Raw genomic sequence first — 16,528 nt, forward strand, 5'->3', positions numbered from 1 at the left:
GCTGATTCTGAGTGCAATGCTTTCCAGGCTCCCAATAAAAAAAATAATAAATGCATATTTTTTAACTGCAAAAATATGTACATTTATTATTTAAAAAAAAAAAGTGAACTTATCCTTAAACTAGTTTGCCAGCAAGGCTGTTTTGAAGTCAGCATATTGTCTACAGAACTAGCACAACTTGTCAGTTACCTCACCTCCACCCCTCTGTTGTCTGAATACTGAATCTGGCCTCTGCAAGTTTGTTCCGCAAGTCTATCATGAGCTCCTAGATGTTTTTGACAAACAGAAAGTGGACATCCTTCATTTTCAAAGGACTTTTGAATGCCCTCTTGAACTATTGCCAGGAGCAGAAATCCCGTTTGGAAAACTTTTTCCACTGCTCAAACCCATACTTCTGGCACTAAAAAAATACATGGAATAGATACTCAAGAAAAGGGTCATTAGCACTGGCAGGTGCTGCGTAGATCTTTGCGCACTGAGTTGAGCATCTAGTCAGCATACTACTTACCGACGAAAGGACAGATTAAATAAACCAATCAGAAATATGCCTGACCTTTGTAATTGACCAGCCTTCCATCTGACCTGCCCTTGGATTTCCCATGTCTGTCTATGTTTGCTTTGATGCTGATCTGCTACTGACCCTGGCTTGTGAATGAACTAACTCCATCTAAACCTGAGATTTGTACATCCATGGTGAGCTGCTGGGTGTGCTCCTGCACATCTGATACCAGAGTATCTTAGTCACCAGTTTCTGCCCTAGGCACCTGTGCTCTTCTATCACCTTTGCAGACCTTGTTTTATTTTTCAGGGCTACAGTCAGAGACAAAATGTGCAAAATGTCATTCTCTTCATCTAATGGTCATAAAGGTACACAATCATTGTCATATAAAAAATTACTTGCAGACTGAATACACACTAAAAATACACTACAGGTTTAAAAAAAGGATAAGGTTGCATGTGAGCTTCTCAACTGCCAATTTTGTGGCGTTTGGATAATGACTGGTGCTGGCACAGCTAGCTATTCAAACACAATGCAAATAAACCACCTTCTGGCAAAAATCAGGAACATACAGATACAATTACAGATTGCATATGGGTAATGTATGGAAAGAACATACTTCCTCTGAGCTTTCTTCATCTTCTGTCATTCTTGATCCCTGAAAATAAATTTAATTATTAACATTAATTGTAAATATTGAAATAATAAAAGTATATACAGTGGGGAAAATGATTTTCATTCTTGATCCCTGAAAATAAATTTAATTATTAACATTAATTGTAAATATTGAAATAATAAAAGTATATACAGTGGGGAAAATGATTTGATCCCCTGCAGATTTTGTATGTTTGTCCACTCAAAAGAAATGAAGGGTCTATCATTTTTTATCATATGTGTATTTTAAATGATAGAGACAGACTATCAACCAAAAATCCAGGCAAAAAAAAACACATACCGTATATACTCAAGCATAAGCCGAGTTTTTCAGCACAATTTTTTGTGCTGAAAAAGCCCCCTCGGCTTATACTCCAGTCACTGTGCCCATCTGCAGCCTCATGCTCCTGATCTCCCGGGGCTGTGACATGCAGTCTAATCGGCGGCCGTCCAGTGTAACAAAGCCCCATCTTCTCCTTGTCCTTAATAGGCAGAACACTGAGGCTTTGTTTCACTGGACGGCTGCCAAATAGACTGCATATCACAGCGCCGGTGTTCTGGAGATCAGGTACATGAGGCTGCAGATGGACACAGTGAGGCAGGAAGATGGCACAGTGAGGCAGGGAGATGGCACAGTGAGGCATACAGATGGCACAGTGAGGCATACAGATGGCACAGTGAGGCATGCAGATGAGCACAGTGAGGCATGCAGATGAGCACAGTGAGGCATGCAGATGAGCACAGTGAGGCATGCAGATGAGCACAGTGAGGCATGCAGAAGGGCACAGTGAGGCATGCAGATGGGCACAGTGAGGCATGCAGATGGGCACAGTGAGGCATGCAGATGGGCACAGTGAGGCATGCAAATGGGCACAGTGAGGCATGCAAATGGGCACAGTGTAGCTGCAAATGGGCACAGTGAAGCTGCAAATGGGCACAGTGAAGCAGCAAATGGGCACAGTGAGGCTGCAGATGGGCAATGTTGACCCCCTTTTCCACTTACAGTAGCTGCTGCATTTCTCACCCTAGGCTTATACTAGATTCAATAAGTTTTCACAGTTTTTTGTGGTAAAATTAGGTGCCTCGGCTTATATTCGGGTCGGCCTATACTCGAGTATATACAGTTAAATAAATGCTATAAATTAAGTTGTAGTTCAGTGAGTAAAATAAGTATTTGATCCCCAATCAAAACATGACTTAGTACTTGGTGGAGAAACCCTTGATGGCAAGCAAGAGGAAAGACGTTTATTGTAGTTGGTGACCAGGTTTGCACACATGTCAGGAGGGATTTTGGTCCACTCTTCTTTACAGATCTTCTGTAAATCCTTAAGGTTTCTTTGCTGTCTCTTGGCAACTTGAAGTTGCAGCTCCCTCCATACATTTTCTATAGGATTAAGGTCTGGAGACTGACTAGGCCACTCCATGACCTTAATATGCTTCTTTCTGAGCCACTCCTATGAAGCCTTGGCAGTATATTTTGGGTCATTGTCATGCTGGAAGACCCATCCACGACCCATCTTCAGTGTTCTGGCTCAGGGAAGAAGGTTCTCATTCAAGATTTTACAATAAAATCCCCCTGTCCATTGGTCCCTCAATGCAGCAAAGTCGGCCTGTACCTGTAGTAGAGAAACAGCCCCAAAGCATCATGTTTCCACCTCCATGCTTGACAGTAGGGATGGTGTTTTTAGGGTCATAGTCAGCATTTTCTTCCTCCAAACATTCCTTCCATTTTCTTCCTCCAAACACATCATGTGTTCAAAGGAACAGTCCATTCAAGTGAAACAGGCCATTGTAAGGCTTCAGAAACAAAGCAAATCTATCAGAGAGATAGCAACATTAGGAGTGGCCAAATCAACAGGTACATTCTGAGGAAAGAACGCACTGGTGAGTTCAGCAACATAAAAAGGCATGGTCACCCACAGAAGACAACAGTGGTGGATGATCGCAGGATCCTCTCTATGGTAAAGAAAAACCCATACACAACATCCAGACAAGTAAAGGACACTCTCCAGGAGGTGGGTGTATCATTGTCAAAGTCTATAATCACGAGAAGACTTCACAAGAGCAAATACAGAGGATTCACCACAAAGTGCAAACCATTCTTAAAGCGGAGGTTCACACAAAAATTGAACCTCCGCTTTTTGGAACCCTCCCCCCCTCCGGTGTCCCATTTGGCACCTTTCAGGGGGGTGCAGATACCTGTCTAATACAGGTATTTGCACCCACTTCCGGGCGTAGACTCCCACGGGAGTCTACACCACTTCCCGTCCCCCTGTGCTGTCTGCTGGAACACACACGGGTCCCAGAGACAGCAGGGACCACTCTGATTGTGCAGCGCGACTCGCGCATGCGCAGTAGGGAACCGGAAAGTGAGGCCGCAAGGCTTTATTTTCTGATTCCCTTACAGAAGATGGCGGGGGCAGCACCCGAGAGCCGAGCGATGATTCGTCCTCGGGTGCCGACATCGCTGGACCCTGAGACAGGTAAGTGTCCTTATTTTAAAAGTCAGCAGCTGCAGTATTTGTAGCTGCTGAAGTTTAAAAAAAAAAATTTCGCGGGACTTCCTCTTTAAGCCTGAAGAATAGAAAAGCCAGATAAGACTTTGCCAAAAAACATCTAAAAAAGCCAGACCAGTTTTGAAAAAGCATTCTTTGGATGGATGAAACTAAGCTTAATCTGTACAAGAATGAGGGGAAGAAAAACATGTGGAGAAGACTTGGAACAGCTCATGATCCAAAGCACACAACGTAATCTGTAAAACATGGTGGAGGCAGTGTGATGGCATGGACATGCATGGCTTCCAGTGGCACTGCGTCATTGGTGTTTATTGAAGACGTGACAGAATAGAGACAGCAGCCGGATGAATTATGCAGTGTTTAGGTATACTGTCAGTCTAGATTCAGCCAAATGCAACAAAGTTGATTGGACGGCGCTTCACAATACAGATGGACAATGATCCAAAACACACTGCAACCGCGAGACCTGGAGACCCTGGCATCACTATGTGTATACTGATGTCTATCTATGGGAAATTGTGCAGCAAGACTGACTTCCTGAATGTTGCCTTACTCCCCGGACGAGAGGTATTATATATCTATCTAATCTGCCTTCTGGTTTGTCTTTCTGATTCTGTTCCTACTATGCCCTGGAGACATCAGTTTTCCTAACCTTTTCCCCTTCTTACAGTACCCCCTACCTACATTTACACTTTTAGCTCGGCTGCTGGTTGTTTGGTTAGATAACTGCATATCTTTATGTATATCGTAATCGCATTATGGCCCTATTTTAGAGCCAAGCGACCCATAGGGCAGTAATGTTACATGTTGTGTTGTCTCAAACTTTGCCCTACCTTATTTTATTTGCATATGTGTTCTCATGTAGTAGGTCCTTTATGTAGTTACTCGATGACCTCCCCCCGATTTCTAAGTAGTCTACAATTTACACAACCGGACTATGACCTCAGGGCCACTCATGTTGTAAAGTGTTGGGGGCGATGTTATATGTTATAGGATTGCTTGTGTATTACCCTTTTTCTTTGATACACAGATGCGCTACAGTATATACTGTACATTTTGGCTGTTATATGCAAACATCTTTGAAAATAAAGGAATTATAAAGAGTAAAAAAAAAAAAACACACTGCAAAAAGCAACCCATGAGTTTTTGAAGGAAAATAAGTTGAATATTCTGCAATGGCCGAGTCAATCACCTAATCTCAACTCAATTGAGTATGCATTTCACTTGCTGAAGGTAAAACTAAAGGCAGAAAGATCCACAAAGAACAACTGAAGACAGCTGCAGTTAAAGCTCGGCAAAGCATCAGAAAGGAGGAAACCCAGTCTTTGGTAATGTCCATGGGTTCCAGACTTCAGGCAGTCATTGCCACTAAAGGATTCTCAACAAAATATTAAAAAGGAACATTTTATTTATGATTATATTAATTTGTCCAATTACATTGAGCCCCTGAAAATGGGAGGACTGTGTATAAAAATGGTTGCAGTTCCTAAAATTTGTACTTGATATTTATGTTTAACCCCTTGAATTAAAGCTGAAAGTCTGCACTTCAAATTCATTTGGATTATTTCATTTAAATTTTATTCCGGTGGCACACATAGCCAAAGGTATGAAAATTGTGCCTGTGTCCAAATATACTGTATATAGACCTAACTGTATATACAGTATCTCACAGAAATTAGTACACCCCTCACATTTTTGTAAATATTTTATTATATCTTTTCATGTGACAACACTGAAAATATGAAGAAATTACACTTTGCTACAATGTAAAGTAGTGAGTGTACAGCTTGTATAACAGTGTAAATTTGCTGTCCCCTCAAAATAACTCAACACACAGCTGGCAATAAAAGTGAGTACACCCCTAAGTGAAAATGTCCAAATTGGGCCCACTTAGCCATTTTTGCCTCCCCGATGTCATGTGACTTGTTCGTTTTACAAGGTCTCAGGTGTGAATGGAGAGCAGGTGTGTTAAATTTGGTGTTAATCGCTCTCACTCTCTCATACTGGTCACTGGAAGTTCAACATGGCACCTCATGGCAAAGAACTCTGGGGATCTGAAAAAAAGAATTCTTGCTCTACATAAAGATGGCCTAGGCTTTAGGAAGATTGCCAAGACCCTGAAACTGAGCTGCAGCATGGTGGCCAAGACCATACAGCGGTTTAACAGGACAGGTTCCACTCAGAACAGGCCTCGCCATGGTCGACCAAAGAAATTGAGTGCATGTGCTCAGCCTCATATCCACAGGTTGTCTTCGGGAAATGAATGTGAGTGCTGCCAGGCATTGCTGCAGAGGTTGAAGGGGTGGGAAAGTCAGCCTGTCAGTGCTCAGACCATACGCCGCACACTGCATCAAATTGGTCTGCATGGCTGTCGTACCGGAAAGGAAGACTCTTCTAAAGATGATGCACAAGAAAGCCCGCAAACAGTTTGCTGAAAACAAGCAGACTAAGGACATGGATTACTGGAACCATTCCTGTGGTCTGATGAGACCAAGATAAACTTATTTGGTTCAGATAGTGTCAAGCGTGTGTGTTGGCAACAAGGTGAGGAGTACAAAGACAACTGTGTCTTGCCTACAGGTGGTGGGAGTGTCATGGTCTGGGCCTGCATGAGTGATGCCAGAACTGCGGACCTACAGTTCAATGAGAGAACCATGAATGCCAACATGTACTGTGACATGCTGAAGCAGAGCATGATCCCCTCCCTTCAGAGACTGGGCCGCAGGGCAGTATTTCAATATGATAATGACCCCAAACACACCTCCAAGAGAAATACTGCCTTGCTAAAGAAGCTGAGGGTAAAGGTGATGGACTGGCCAAGCAAGTCTCCAGACCTAAACCCTATTGAGCATCTGTGAGGCATCCTCAAACAGAAGGTGGAGGAGCGCAAGGTCTCTAACATCCACCAGCTCCGTGATGTCATCATGGAGGATTGGAAGAGGACTCCAGTGGCAACCTGTGAAGCTCTGGTGAACTCCATGCCCAAGAGGGTTAAGGCAGTGCTGGAAAATAATGGTGGCCACACAAAATATTGACACTTTGGGCCCAATTTGGATATTTTCACTTAGGGGTGTACTCACTTTTGTTGCCAGCGGTTTAGACATTAATGGCTGTGTGATGAGTTTTTTTGAGGGGGCAGCAAATTTACACTGTTATACAAGCTGTACACTCACTACTTTACATTGTAGCAAAGTGTCATTTCTTCAGTGTTGTCACATGAAAAGATATAATAAAATATTTACAAAAATGTGAGGGGTGTACTCACTTTTGTGAGATACTGTATATAGTGGCATTTAAATGACCGGTGTGGCAAATTATTCAAACACCATGCAAAAAAAACAAAAAAAAACAAATTTTGGCAAAAATAAAAAACAAAGATACAATTACTGATTGCATATTGATGATGTACTGAAAGAACATACTTCTTCGTCGGTGTCAGGCATCATACTTGATCTCTGAAAATAAATGTATATAACATAAAATGTAAATATTGAAATAATATAATTATATGTGCCGTATAATCATATTAAACTGTACAACTAACCATGTCAAGTAAAGTAATCCAGAGTAACTGGTATAATTTCAGGTTACTGTGGTTAAAGCAGTTATAAGGTGTTTTCTGATAAGGGTTAAAAAAAAAAGTTTGGGGTATAAAAAGAAAAAAAACTTTAAAACGCACCAAACACTGTTGGATTGCTCAGTTCTCTCTTCCACTCTGAGCAGAAAGCGGTGACTGGCTCTCTGCTTAGCCCCTCCAGCACTCACTGGAGCGCTGGACTTGAGATGGGAGGGAGCAGCTGGCTCAGTCTTCCAGTGGTGCAGCTGAGAGGTTGTGCCAGCTGCTGGTCCGGTCATCTAGGTGAATCCTGACTGTAAAGTCGGAATCTTTCCCTAGCCTGGTCTGGATGAGTGATGTCAGCCGACAGCGTACTTCAGCCGCTGTTGACTGAAAATGGTTCATAGGAGTGCAACGAACTGCACTCCTGTAATCCATAGGAGAAGTAGGGCCAGATAAGCTATGGCCTTACTTCTCCTTTAAGGGTTTCTCCACTTTGCACATCATCTCTGTTTTTTGCACTTTCCTTCAAACTATTACATGATAGTCGTAAGTAATGCAACCGGTTTAAGCTATATATGGGTAATGTAGGGAAAGAACATACCTCATCTAAGTTGTCTTTGTCTGATGTCAACATATGTAATTATTAACATAATTTGTAGGGATGAGCCGAACACCCCCCTGGTTCGGTTCGCAGCAGAACATGCGAACAGACAAAAAATTTGTGCGAACACCGTTAAAGTTATTGTCATAAAAAAAGTGTTTGGGGACCTGGATCCTGCCCCAGGTGACATGTATCAATGCAAAAAAAAAAGTTTTAAAAACGGACGTTTTTTCGGGAGCAGTGATTTTAATAATGCTTAAAGTGAACAATAAAAGTAAAATATTCTTTTAAATATCATGCCTGGGGGGTGACTATAGTATGCCTGTAAAGTGGCAAATTTTTCCTGTGTTTAGAACAGTCCCTGCACAAAATGACATTTCTAAAGGAATATAAGTCATTTAAAACTGCTTGCGGCTGTAATGTAATGTTGGGTCCCGGCAATATAGATGAAAATCATTGAGAAAAACGGCACGGGTAACCCCCCCCCCCACATTACCAGGCCCTTTGGGTCTGGTATGGATATTAAGGGGAACCCCGCACCCAAATTACAAAAAAAAAAGGCGTGGGCCCCCCGGGCCCTATATACTCTGAACAGCAATGTACAGGCGGTCCCCGGGTTACAAACAAGATAGGGACTGTAGGTTTGTTCTTAAGTTGAATCTGTTTGTAATTTGGAACAGGTACATTTTTTAAGTGTAGCTCCTGCCAAAAAATCTATTTTTAAGCTTTTTGGGTAACATAGGGAAGGGTTATCACCCCTGTAACATTTGTTTTGCTGTCTGTGCCCCTATTCAGAAGATTTCACCTTACTGTACTTTCTGTCCCAATGACAATTGGATTTTGAAAATTTTGGGTTACTAGGGAAACAAGGATTGGTGATAAAGCATCAGTGGAGACACCTTTTTCCCATATTAACTCTTACAGGAGAGAATTTCCCTTAATAGGGGTAGATTTCCTCTCACTTCCTGTTGTCTCCCTCCGTTTGTAATTAGAAGTCGTTTGTAAGTCGGATGTTTGAAAATAGGGTACCGCCCGTATATACTATACGGCCTGCCCTATATACTCTGTGGAAAATTGGGCCTTAGGTGTTGGTGGTACCAGAACACAGTAAGCCCTCACAGTTACTCTTGGTGGGCGCTGGGCCCCTGCTGTGAAATATTATATCAAGAATTGTAATTACATGCCACTGTTAAACAGGGGCAGAAAAATTGGGCCTTTGATGGTGGTGCCACAACACTGTAAGCCCTCACAGTTACTCTTGGTGGGCGCAGGAACAGGCCCTGCTGTGAAATATTATATCAAGAATTGTAATTACATGCCCGTTAAACAGGGGCAAAAAAATGGGCTTTAGGTGGTGGTGGTGGTGGCACAACACTGTAAAGCCTCACAGATATTCTTGTTGAGCGCAGGAATGGGCCCTACTGTGAAATATTAGATCAAAAATTGTAATTACGCGCCCCTGTTAAACAGGGGCAGAAAAACTGGACCTTAGGCAGTGGTGGTGCTGCCACAACACTGCAATCCCTCACACATACTCTTGTTGAGCGTAGGAACGAGCCCTGCTGTTAAATATTTGATCAAAAATTGTAATTACACGCCTCTGTTAAACAGGGGCAGAAAAATTGGGCCTTAGTCTGTGGTGGTGGTGCCCTGAACCAAAAATATTCTTAGAAGCTCACTCAGCATAATAGGATAGACACTCAGCATATGCATTCTTCAAGGGATCCCACATCCATAGAAAAATCAATCGGTTACATCAGCATCAGGTGCTTGGTAGCTGGTGATCCAGATTGATTCATTTTTATGAATGTGAGCCGATCAACAGAGTCTGTGGACAGGCGCACTCCGATTGGTTACAAAGCCTCCAGCAGCACTGAATGTGAGTTCAGAAAGAACGCTGGATGCAGGACAGGCCAGTAGCTCAATTGCATATTGAGCAAGCTCTGGCCAGTGGTCCATCCTCAAGACCCAGTAACCCAGTGGATGTTCTGTTGGAAAGGTCTCCAAGTCTGATCTTGCCCCTAGATATTCCTGCACCATGTAATTCAGATGCTGGCGATGGTTGCTAGAACCGATCAGACCTTGGCTCTGAGGCCTGAAGAATTGTCTGAAGGCATCGGTCAGCCGTCCACCTTCTCCACCGCTCTTTCTGTGACTGAACGAAGCCTCAGAAACACGTTGTCCAGCACCAGGAAATTGTAACCTCCCAGGCTCTGAAAACGCATTGCACAAACCTTTCTGCAAGGCCTCCCGAAGATGTTTCATCCTCTGCTCCCTCTGCGAAGGCTGGATAAGTTCTGCAACCTTACCCAAGAAGGATTGCCAGCCAGTAATGATCCCTCTCCTTGATACCACAAATCCTAGGCTTTGCAGGATCAGGGAGGCCATGCAGCGTAAGTTTTCAGAGGCATTCAATCCTGAGTCCTCTGGGTCACTAAGGATCACATGATCCTCAACCACCTCCTCCCAGCCACGTACAACTCCATGGGTTTCTGGGGACTGAAAACGATCCCTTGAAGACTGCTGCTGATGCTGAGTGTTATCCTCCACCTCCATGCTGACACAATCCTCCTCCTCCTGCTCCTCTTCTTCTTCCTGTGTGATCCACGGGACCGCAGGAATATTATCTGGGGCCTTGAGAGGTAAGGAAGTCCTCCTCTTTGTCAGAGAGGTTACCTGGTTGGGCGTCGGTGCGTGCCGGGGCGCGTTGGTGCACGCGTTCCTGTGTGTGCTGGGGCGCATGCTTCTGGGGGCACTGGTGTGTCTAATCCGGCTGGCCATGGTGTGCACGATGGCGTGCGCACGTACGCGTTAGCGTGCGTCCGCCTATGGGCATTGGGATGCGTGTGCCTGGTGGTGCTGGTGTGCGAGCCCAGGGTGCCCACACCCGAAAAGTTCTCTGGTGAACGTTGCAAATACCGGGCGTTCCGCAGCACTTGTGAGCTCTATTTTGCTTTACAACCCTGCACGTTTTCCCTGGATGCCATAAAAGTGTGTTTTGTCATATCACTACTGTCCGGCGAGCCTCAAACTTGGGCTCACCATCTACTGGAGCAAAAATCCAGATCCCTGGATTCCCTAAATGACTTCTTCCTAGCGATGTCTCAGCTATATGAGGACCCCCAACTAACGGCCACTGCTGAGGCTGCCTTGCATTCCCTGCAGCAAGGTCGCAGAGTGGCCAAAGATTACGCCGTAGAGTTCAGACGTTGGAGCTCTGATACAGAGTGGAACGACGCTGCCATGCGTCACCAATTTCGGATGGGGTTGTCCGACCCCCTCAAAGATGAACTGGCACGTGTTGGGATACCCCAGACTCTGGATGAGCGCATAAACTTGTCTATCCAGATTGACCGCCGCCTGAGAGAGAGACGTTCAGAAAGGTCCACTAGCCACCCTCGTCCTACTTGGATGCTGCCCAGGGTTCCCAGTGCTCAGAACCAATTTCCTCCTGCCTCTTCTGCTCCGGTCACAGAAGCTCCAGAACCCATGCAGCTTGGTCTGCTCCGTTCATCCCTTACCCCGGAACAAAAGATGCGCAGACGTACCCACAATTTGTGTCTGTACTGCGGAGAACAAGGACATTTTGTGAGGGCCTGCCCCAACAAGAGACGTAAGTGCCTGCCGTCCTCTTCTTTATGTGCACCTGTCTTACCCAGATCTGGTAATCATTTGACACTCTCTGTTATGTTACAGCTTCCTGGAAGGAACATCCCGGTGCCGGTCATTATTGATTCTGGAGCATGCAGTGGCTTCATTGACCGGACCTTCGTTGATAACCATGGTATTCCTCTCCAACCCAAGGCCCAGGAACTTGCAGTATTTCTAGCAGATGCTTCCACCCTCAGCTCCGGTCCAGTTACCCAAGAGACCGTTCCTTTACTGGCCACCATAGGCCCGGAACACCAGGAACTCTTACGCTTGGATGTCATCTCCTTTCCTCTCTTTCCAATCATCCTACGAATGCCTTGGCTGCAGGCTCAATCCCAGCATTGACTGGTCTACAGGAAAAACTCAATTTCTCTCCAATTACTGCAAACAGCACTGTCTACATGGAACACCCGTAACACCATCCCAGTGTCTTTGCTTGGACTCTGACACCAAGCTTTGTCAATCCCTTCCCAAGCCCTACCGGGACTTCCTGGATATTTTCAGCAAGAAGGGGGCAGAGACTCTCCCAGTACACAGGCCTTACGACTGCCCAATAGAACTCTTACCTGGAACTGAACTGGGCACCTTGAAGGCTTATATTGATGAAAACCTGAAGAAGGGGTTCATTCGCCCTTCCACGTCTCCAGCGGGTGCAGGCATCTTCTTCGTTGAGAAGAAGGATCACTCCCTACGTCCCTGTATCGACTACCGGGAGTTGAATAAAATTACTATCAAAAACAGATACCCGCTACCATTAGTACCTGAACTGTTTCAAAGATTAGGAACCCCTACAGTTTTCACTGAGTTGGATCTTCGCGGAGCTTACAATTTGAATCGCATAAGAGAGGGGGATGAGTGGAAGATGGCTTTTCGTACTCTATTCGGGCACTTCGAGTACCTCGTCATGCCCTTTGGCCTGTGTAACGCGCCAGCAACCTTCCAACACTTCATCAATGACATTTTCCGTGACTTTCTGGACCTGTATGTCATAGTCTATCTGGAATATATTCTGATTTTCTCCGCTTCCCTGATCGACCACCGCAGGCACGTACGAAATGTACTAACCCGACTCAGGCAACATGGGCTCTATGCCAAACTCGAAAAATGCGAGTTTGAGCTCCAATGTATTCAGTTTCTGGGCCTGGTCATCTCTCCCGAGGGTATCAAGATAGACCCTCAGAAAGTATCCGCTATCCTGGACTGGCCTGCACCTGCAGATAAGAAGGGAGTACAGCGCTTTATTGGCTTTGCCAATTTCTATAGGAAGTTTATCAAAGGATTTTCCTCGATAATTACCCCCATCACTGAGCTCATCAGACAAGGAACCCGGTTTTGTTGGACTCCTAAGGCGCAGCTGGCCTTCGAAGAACTCAAAGCTCTGTTTACCTCGGCCACCATTCTTAAGCATCCCAATACAGCCCTACCTTTTGTATTAGAAGTGGATGCATCTGAAATGGCGGTAGGAGCTGTGCTCTCGCAAAGGCAAGGCGCCAAAGCCCTCTTGTACCCTGTGGGGTTTTTCTCACGTAAACTTTCATTTTCAGAGTGGAATTATGACGTGGGGGATCGGGAACTTCTGGCCATTAAAGCAGCTCTAGAGGAATGGCGCTATCTTCTGGAGGGTGCTGCTCACCTCATTCTGGTCTACACGGACCATAAGAACTTAGAATACCTGAGAATGGCTAAGAGACTAAAACCTCGGCAGGCCAGATGGGCACTTTTATTTTCCCGATTCCACATTATCTACAGACCCGGATCCAAGAATGTTAAGTCTGACGCACTTTCTCGCATGTTCCATGACTCAGAAAAAGCCCTACCTCCAGACACCATTCTCCCTTCTGGGAATTTCCTGATTCTTCAAGAAGATCTTGTCTCTCAAATTAGACGGGCCTCTATGGGGATGACCCCACCTGCTGAAGCTTGTGCCAAAGATGGGCTTTTTTGGCGTGAAAACAAAATTGTGGTTCCTGAGGAGCTAAAGGTACAGGTGTTAGAACTTTGCCATGACCACAAGTTGGCCGGACACTTTGGCGCACTAAAAACAATTGACTTAGTACAACGTACCTTCTGGTGGCCTCACCTTATTAAGGATTGTAAGGAGTATGTTGACTCTTGTAATACCTGCGCCAGAAGCAAGAACAGCCGGGCGAGGGCTTGGGGTCTATTAAAACCTTTACCGGTCCCAGAAAGGCCTTGGAGCATGATTTCAATGGACTTTATCGTTGAACTCCCCCCATCAGAAGGTTTTTCCTCCATCTTTGTTGTGGTAGATAGGCTGTCTAAGATGGCCCATTTCCTTCCCATGAAAGGTACTCCCTCGGCTATTGAGACAGCTAGTATCTTTATTAAAGAAATTATTAGATTACATGGAGTGCCATCGAACATAGTTTCTGACCGAGGTGTCCAGTTCACCTCCAGATTCTGGAAAGCCCTCTGCGGCTCCTTGGAAATCGAATTAGCATTCTCCTCAGCCTATCATCCCCAGTCAAATGGGCAAACTGAAAGGACGAATCAAACCCTGGAGCAATATCTCCGCTGTTTTTCTGCACTCTCCTAGGACGATTGGGCCTCCCTGCTCCCTATTGCGGAGTTCTCATACAACAACTCCTTACACTCAGCTACCAATCAGACACCATTCTATGCCAACTATGGCTTCCATCCGTCCTTTTTGCCTGGGTCAATACCCGAGTGCTCCGTTCCTGCAGTATCCGAAACCTTGGATTTCTTTTCAGCAAACAACAAACTACTACAAGATACCATGGCAAAGGCTCAGGAATACTACAAGAGGATGTTCAACAGGAAGAGGCGTGGAGAGCTTGTTTTGGAACCTGGCAACCCAGTTTGGTTATCCACCGCTAATCTGAAATTGGCATGTCCGTCCAAAAAACTAGGCCCTAAGTTCTTGGGTCCTTTCTTGGTAAGGAGAAGAATTAACAACGTGGCCTACGAACTTGACCTGCCTAACTCTCTGAAGGTACACCCAGTCTTCCACGTGTCTCTCTTGAAACCGGTTACTCCCAATTCTTTTGTCGGCCGTAGTGTCGGTCCACCCAAACCTATTCTAGTTAACAGCGAGGAAGAGTTTGAAGTGGAAGCAATTTTAGATTGCAGAAGAAGGTGCAATCAAACCCAATACCTCATAAAGTGGAAAGGCTATGGGCCTGAAGACAACTCGTGGGAGCCAGAAAGCAACTTGCACGCCAGAGAGCTCTTGCAAGCATTCAAAGATTCACATGCCTCCAAGTTGGCCCAACTGGGCATCCGGAGTCTGCCCTTGAGGAGGGGGCACTGTCAGAGAGGTTACCTGGTTGGGCGTCGGTGCGCGCCGGGGTGCGTTGGTGCACGTGTTCCTGTGTGTGCTGGGGCGCGTGCTTCTGGGGGCACTGGTGTGTCTAATCCGGCTGGCCATGGTGTGCACGATGGTGCCCGGGCGCACGCGCGTCCACCGATGGGCATTGGGATGCGTGTGCCTGGTGGTGCTGGTGTGCGCGCCGGTGTCCGGGGGCACGCTCGGGCGCGTGCGGGTGCGCGGGCGCCTGTGCGTTTCGGTGTGCACACGTGAGTGGCGTTTTGCCGCCAATCAGCCTATTTAGGCTTGCTGCAATCTCTGTTCAGTGCTGCCTGATCAACACCTCTTGTGCCAAAGTTCCATTACCCTCTCTGTGTTCCTGAGTTCTGATCTGTTAAGACCCGGCTTGCCTATTGGACCTTCCTGACTGCTGCCTGAACCCGACCCCGGCTTGTTTGACCCCGCTTCTGCCTGCTCCTCTTGTACTTCTGCTGCCTGCCCGTTCCTGACCTCTGCCTGTGTGTGACCAATCTAACAGCTTCTGCTCAGCATCTGTTTCCGGTGTTCCTGAATACTACCTGCTGTTCGGAGGACCACCTCTCTTCCGGCATCCGGATCCCTGCACCAGGCTCTCATACCACTCCGCACTCGTGGGCTCCCTGTCTACTCTATCAGGGGTCCCGAGTCAGATACGCAAGGGAGCCTACCCTCTGCCCAAGCGGACTCACCGGTCTGGTAAGTGGGAGACCTGACACTCTTCCTCCCGCTGTTCTGCCTCAAGTGCCCTGTCCATTATTCCACGAAGCGTGTGCTCCAACAGGAAGACAACAGGGACAGTATCACTGATGAACACAAGTATAGGCGCATCAACACAGAGATCATAAAAGTCCCAATACAAATCTGCTAGTAATTGACAATAGTCCATCTGGCATACACAGGCAAATCAGCTATGTAGTGGTATTGGGAGAGGGAAGAGTCTGCTGAGTAGGGAGCGCGACTTGCAGAGCATCCAAATGCGCACGCTCATGAAACACGTCCATTTTTCATGACGTTGTCCCCCTGCTGCCAGCCATCCACTGTGTTCCAAGCCTCCTTCTGAGGCCGCTCTTCCGGAGCCGGCGTTTACATCATTCGGAAGATCGACGGTCATCATACACAGCACGGATCTTGTCACAGGATGTGGGAACGTCATCTCGACTTTCTGATACCATGCTTTTCATTTTTATACTACATGTGAGTTGATCCTACGTTGTCTATTAAATTGATTTTTAAAAAACGACTGCACCCAGAGGCGCCTCTCCACTTGTGCTTTTTTACAGTATCACTGATGCATGCACTGTCACTGCTCACCATCCTCGTGGCCTGCGTAAAGGGTGACAGGACAGTGCATGCATCCTTGATCAGTAGCCACTGGCGTGGCGAAAAAAAGCCAGGGTCCCCTGACCCTGTCCTGGTGCCATACTCACACAGGTACTCATTGATGGCCCTTTGCTGCATGTGTAGCCGCTGCAGCATTGCCAACATTGAGTTCCACCTGGTGGGCATGTCACAAATGAGGCGGTTCTTGGGCAGGTTGCCTTCTCTTTGAATGTCAGCCAGCCGAGCACTGGCATTATATGACCGGCGGAAATAACCACATAATTTCCTGGCCTGCCTCAGGAGATCCTGCAAGCCTGGGTACCTGCTCAAGAACCGCTGCACCAGCAAATTCAGGACGTGAGCCAAACAGGGAACATGGGTCAAGTGTCCCTGTCGGAGG

The 16,528-nt window shown here is 46.1% G+C and overlaps 1 protein-coding gene across 6 annotated transcripts in view; it reads right to left on the reverse strand.

Annotated features, from left to right (window-relative positions):
• The window catches only part of PARP4 (poly(ADP-ribose) polymerase family member 4), a 570,213-nt gene that overhangs the window by 178,209 nt on the left and 375,476 nt on the right, over positions 1 to 16,528 (reverse strand). For 5 of the 6 annotated variants that reach the window (XM_073613479.1, XM_073613476.1, XM_073613475.1 and 2 more), the window contains exons 32-33: positions 7,092 to 7,124; positions 1,119 to 1,157 (exon numbers count right to left, since the gene is read on the reverse strand). In XM_073613479.1, the coding sequence (XP_073469580.1) occupies positions 1,119 to 1,157; positions 7,092 to 7,124 (72 nt within the window). The remainder of the gene's footprint in view (positions 1 to 1,118; positions 1,158 to 7,091; positions 7,125 to 16,528) is intronic. The other variant, XM_073613478.1, reaches the window with a different exon arrangement.

Source organism: Aquarana catesbeiana, linkage group LG02 (genome assembly GCF_042186555.1).
Source record: "Aquarana catesbeiana isolate 2022-GZ linkage group LG02, ASM4218655v1, whole genome shotgun sequence".
In the NCBI taxonomy this organism is placed as follows: domain Eukaryota; kingdom Metazoa; phylum Chordata; class Amphibia; order Anura; family Ranidae; genus Aquarana; species Aquarana catesbeiana.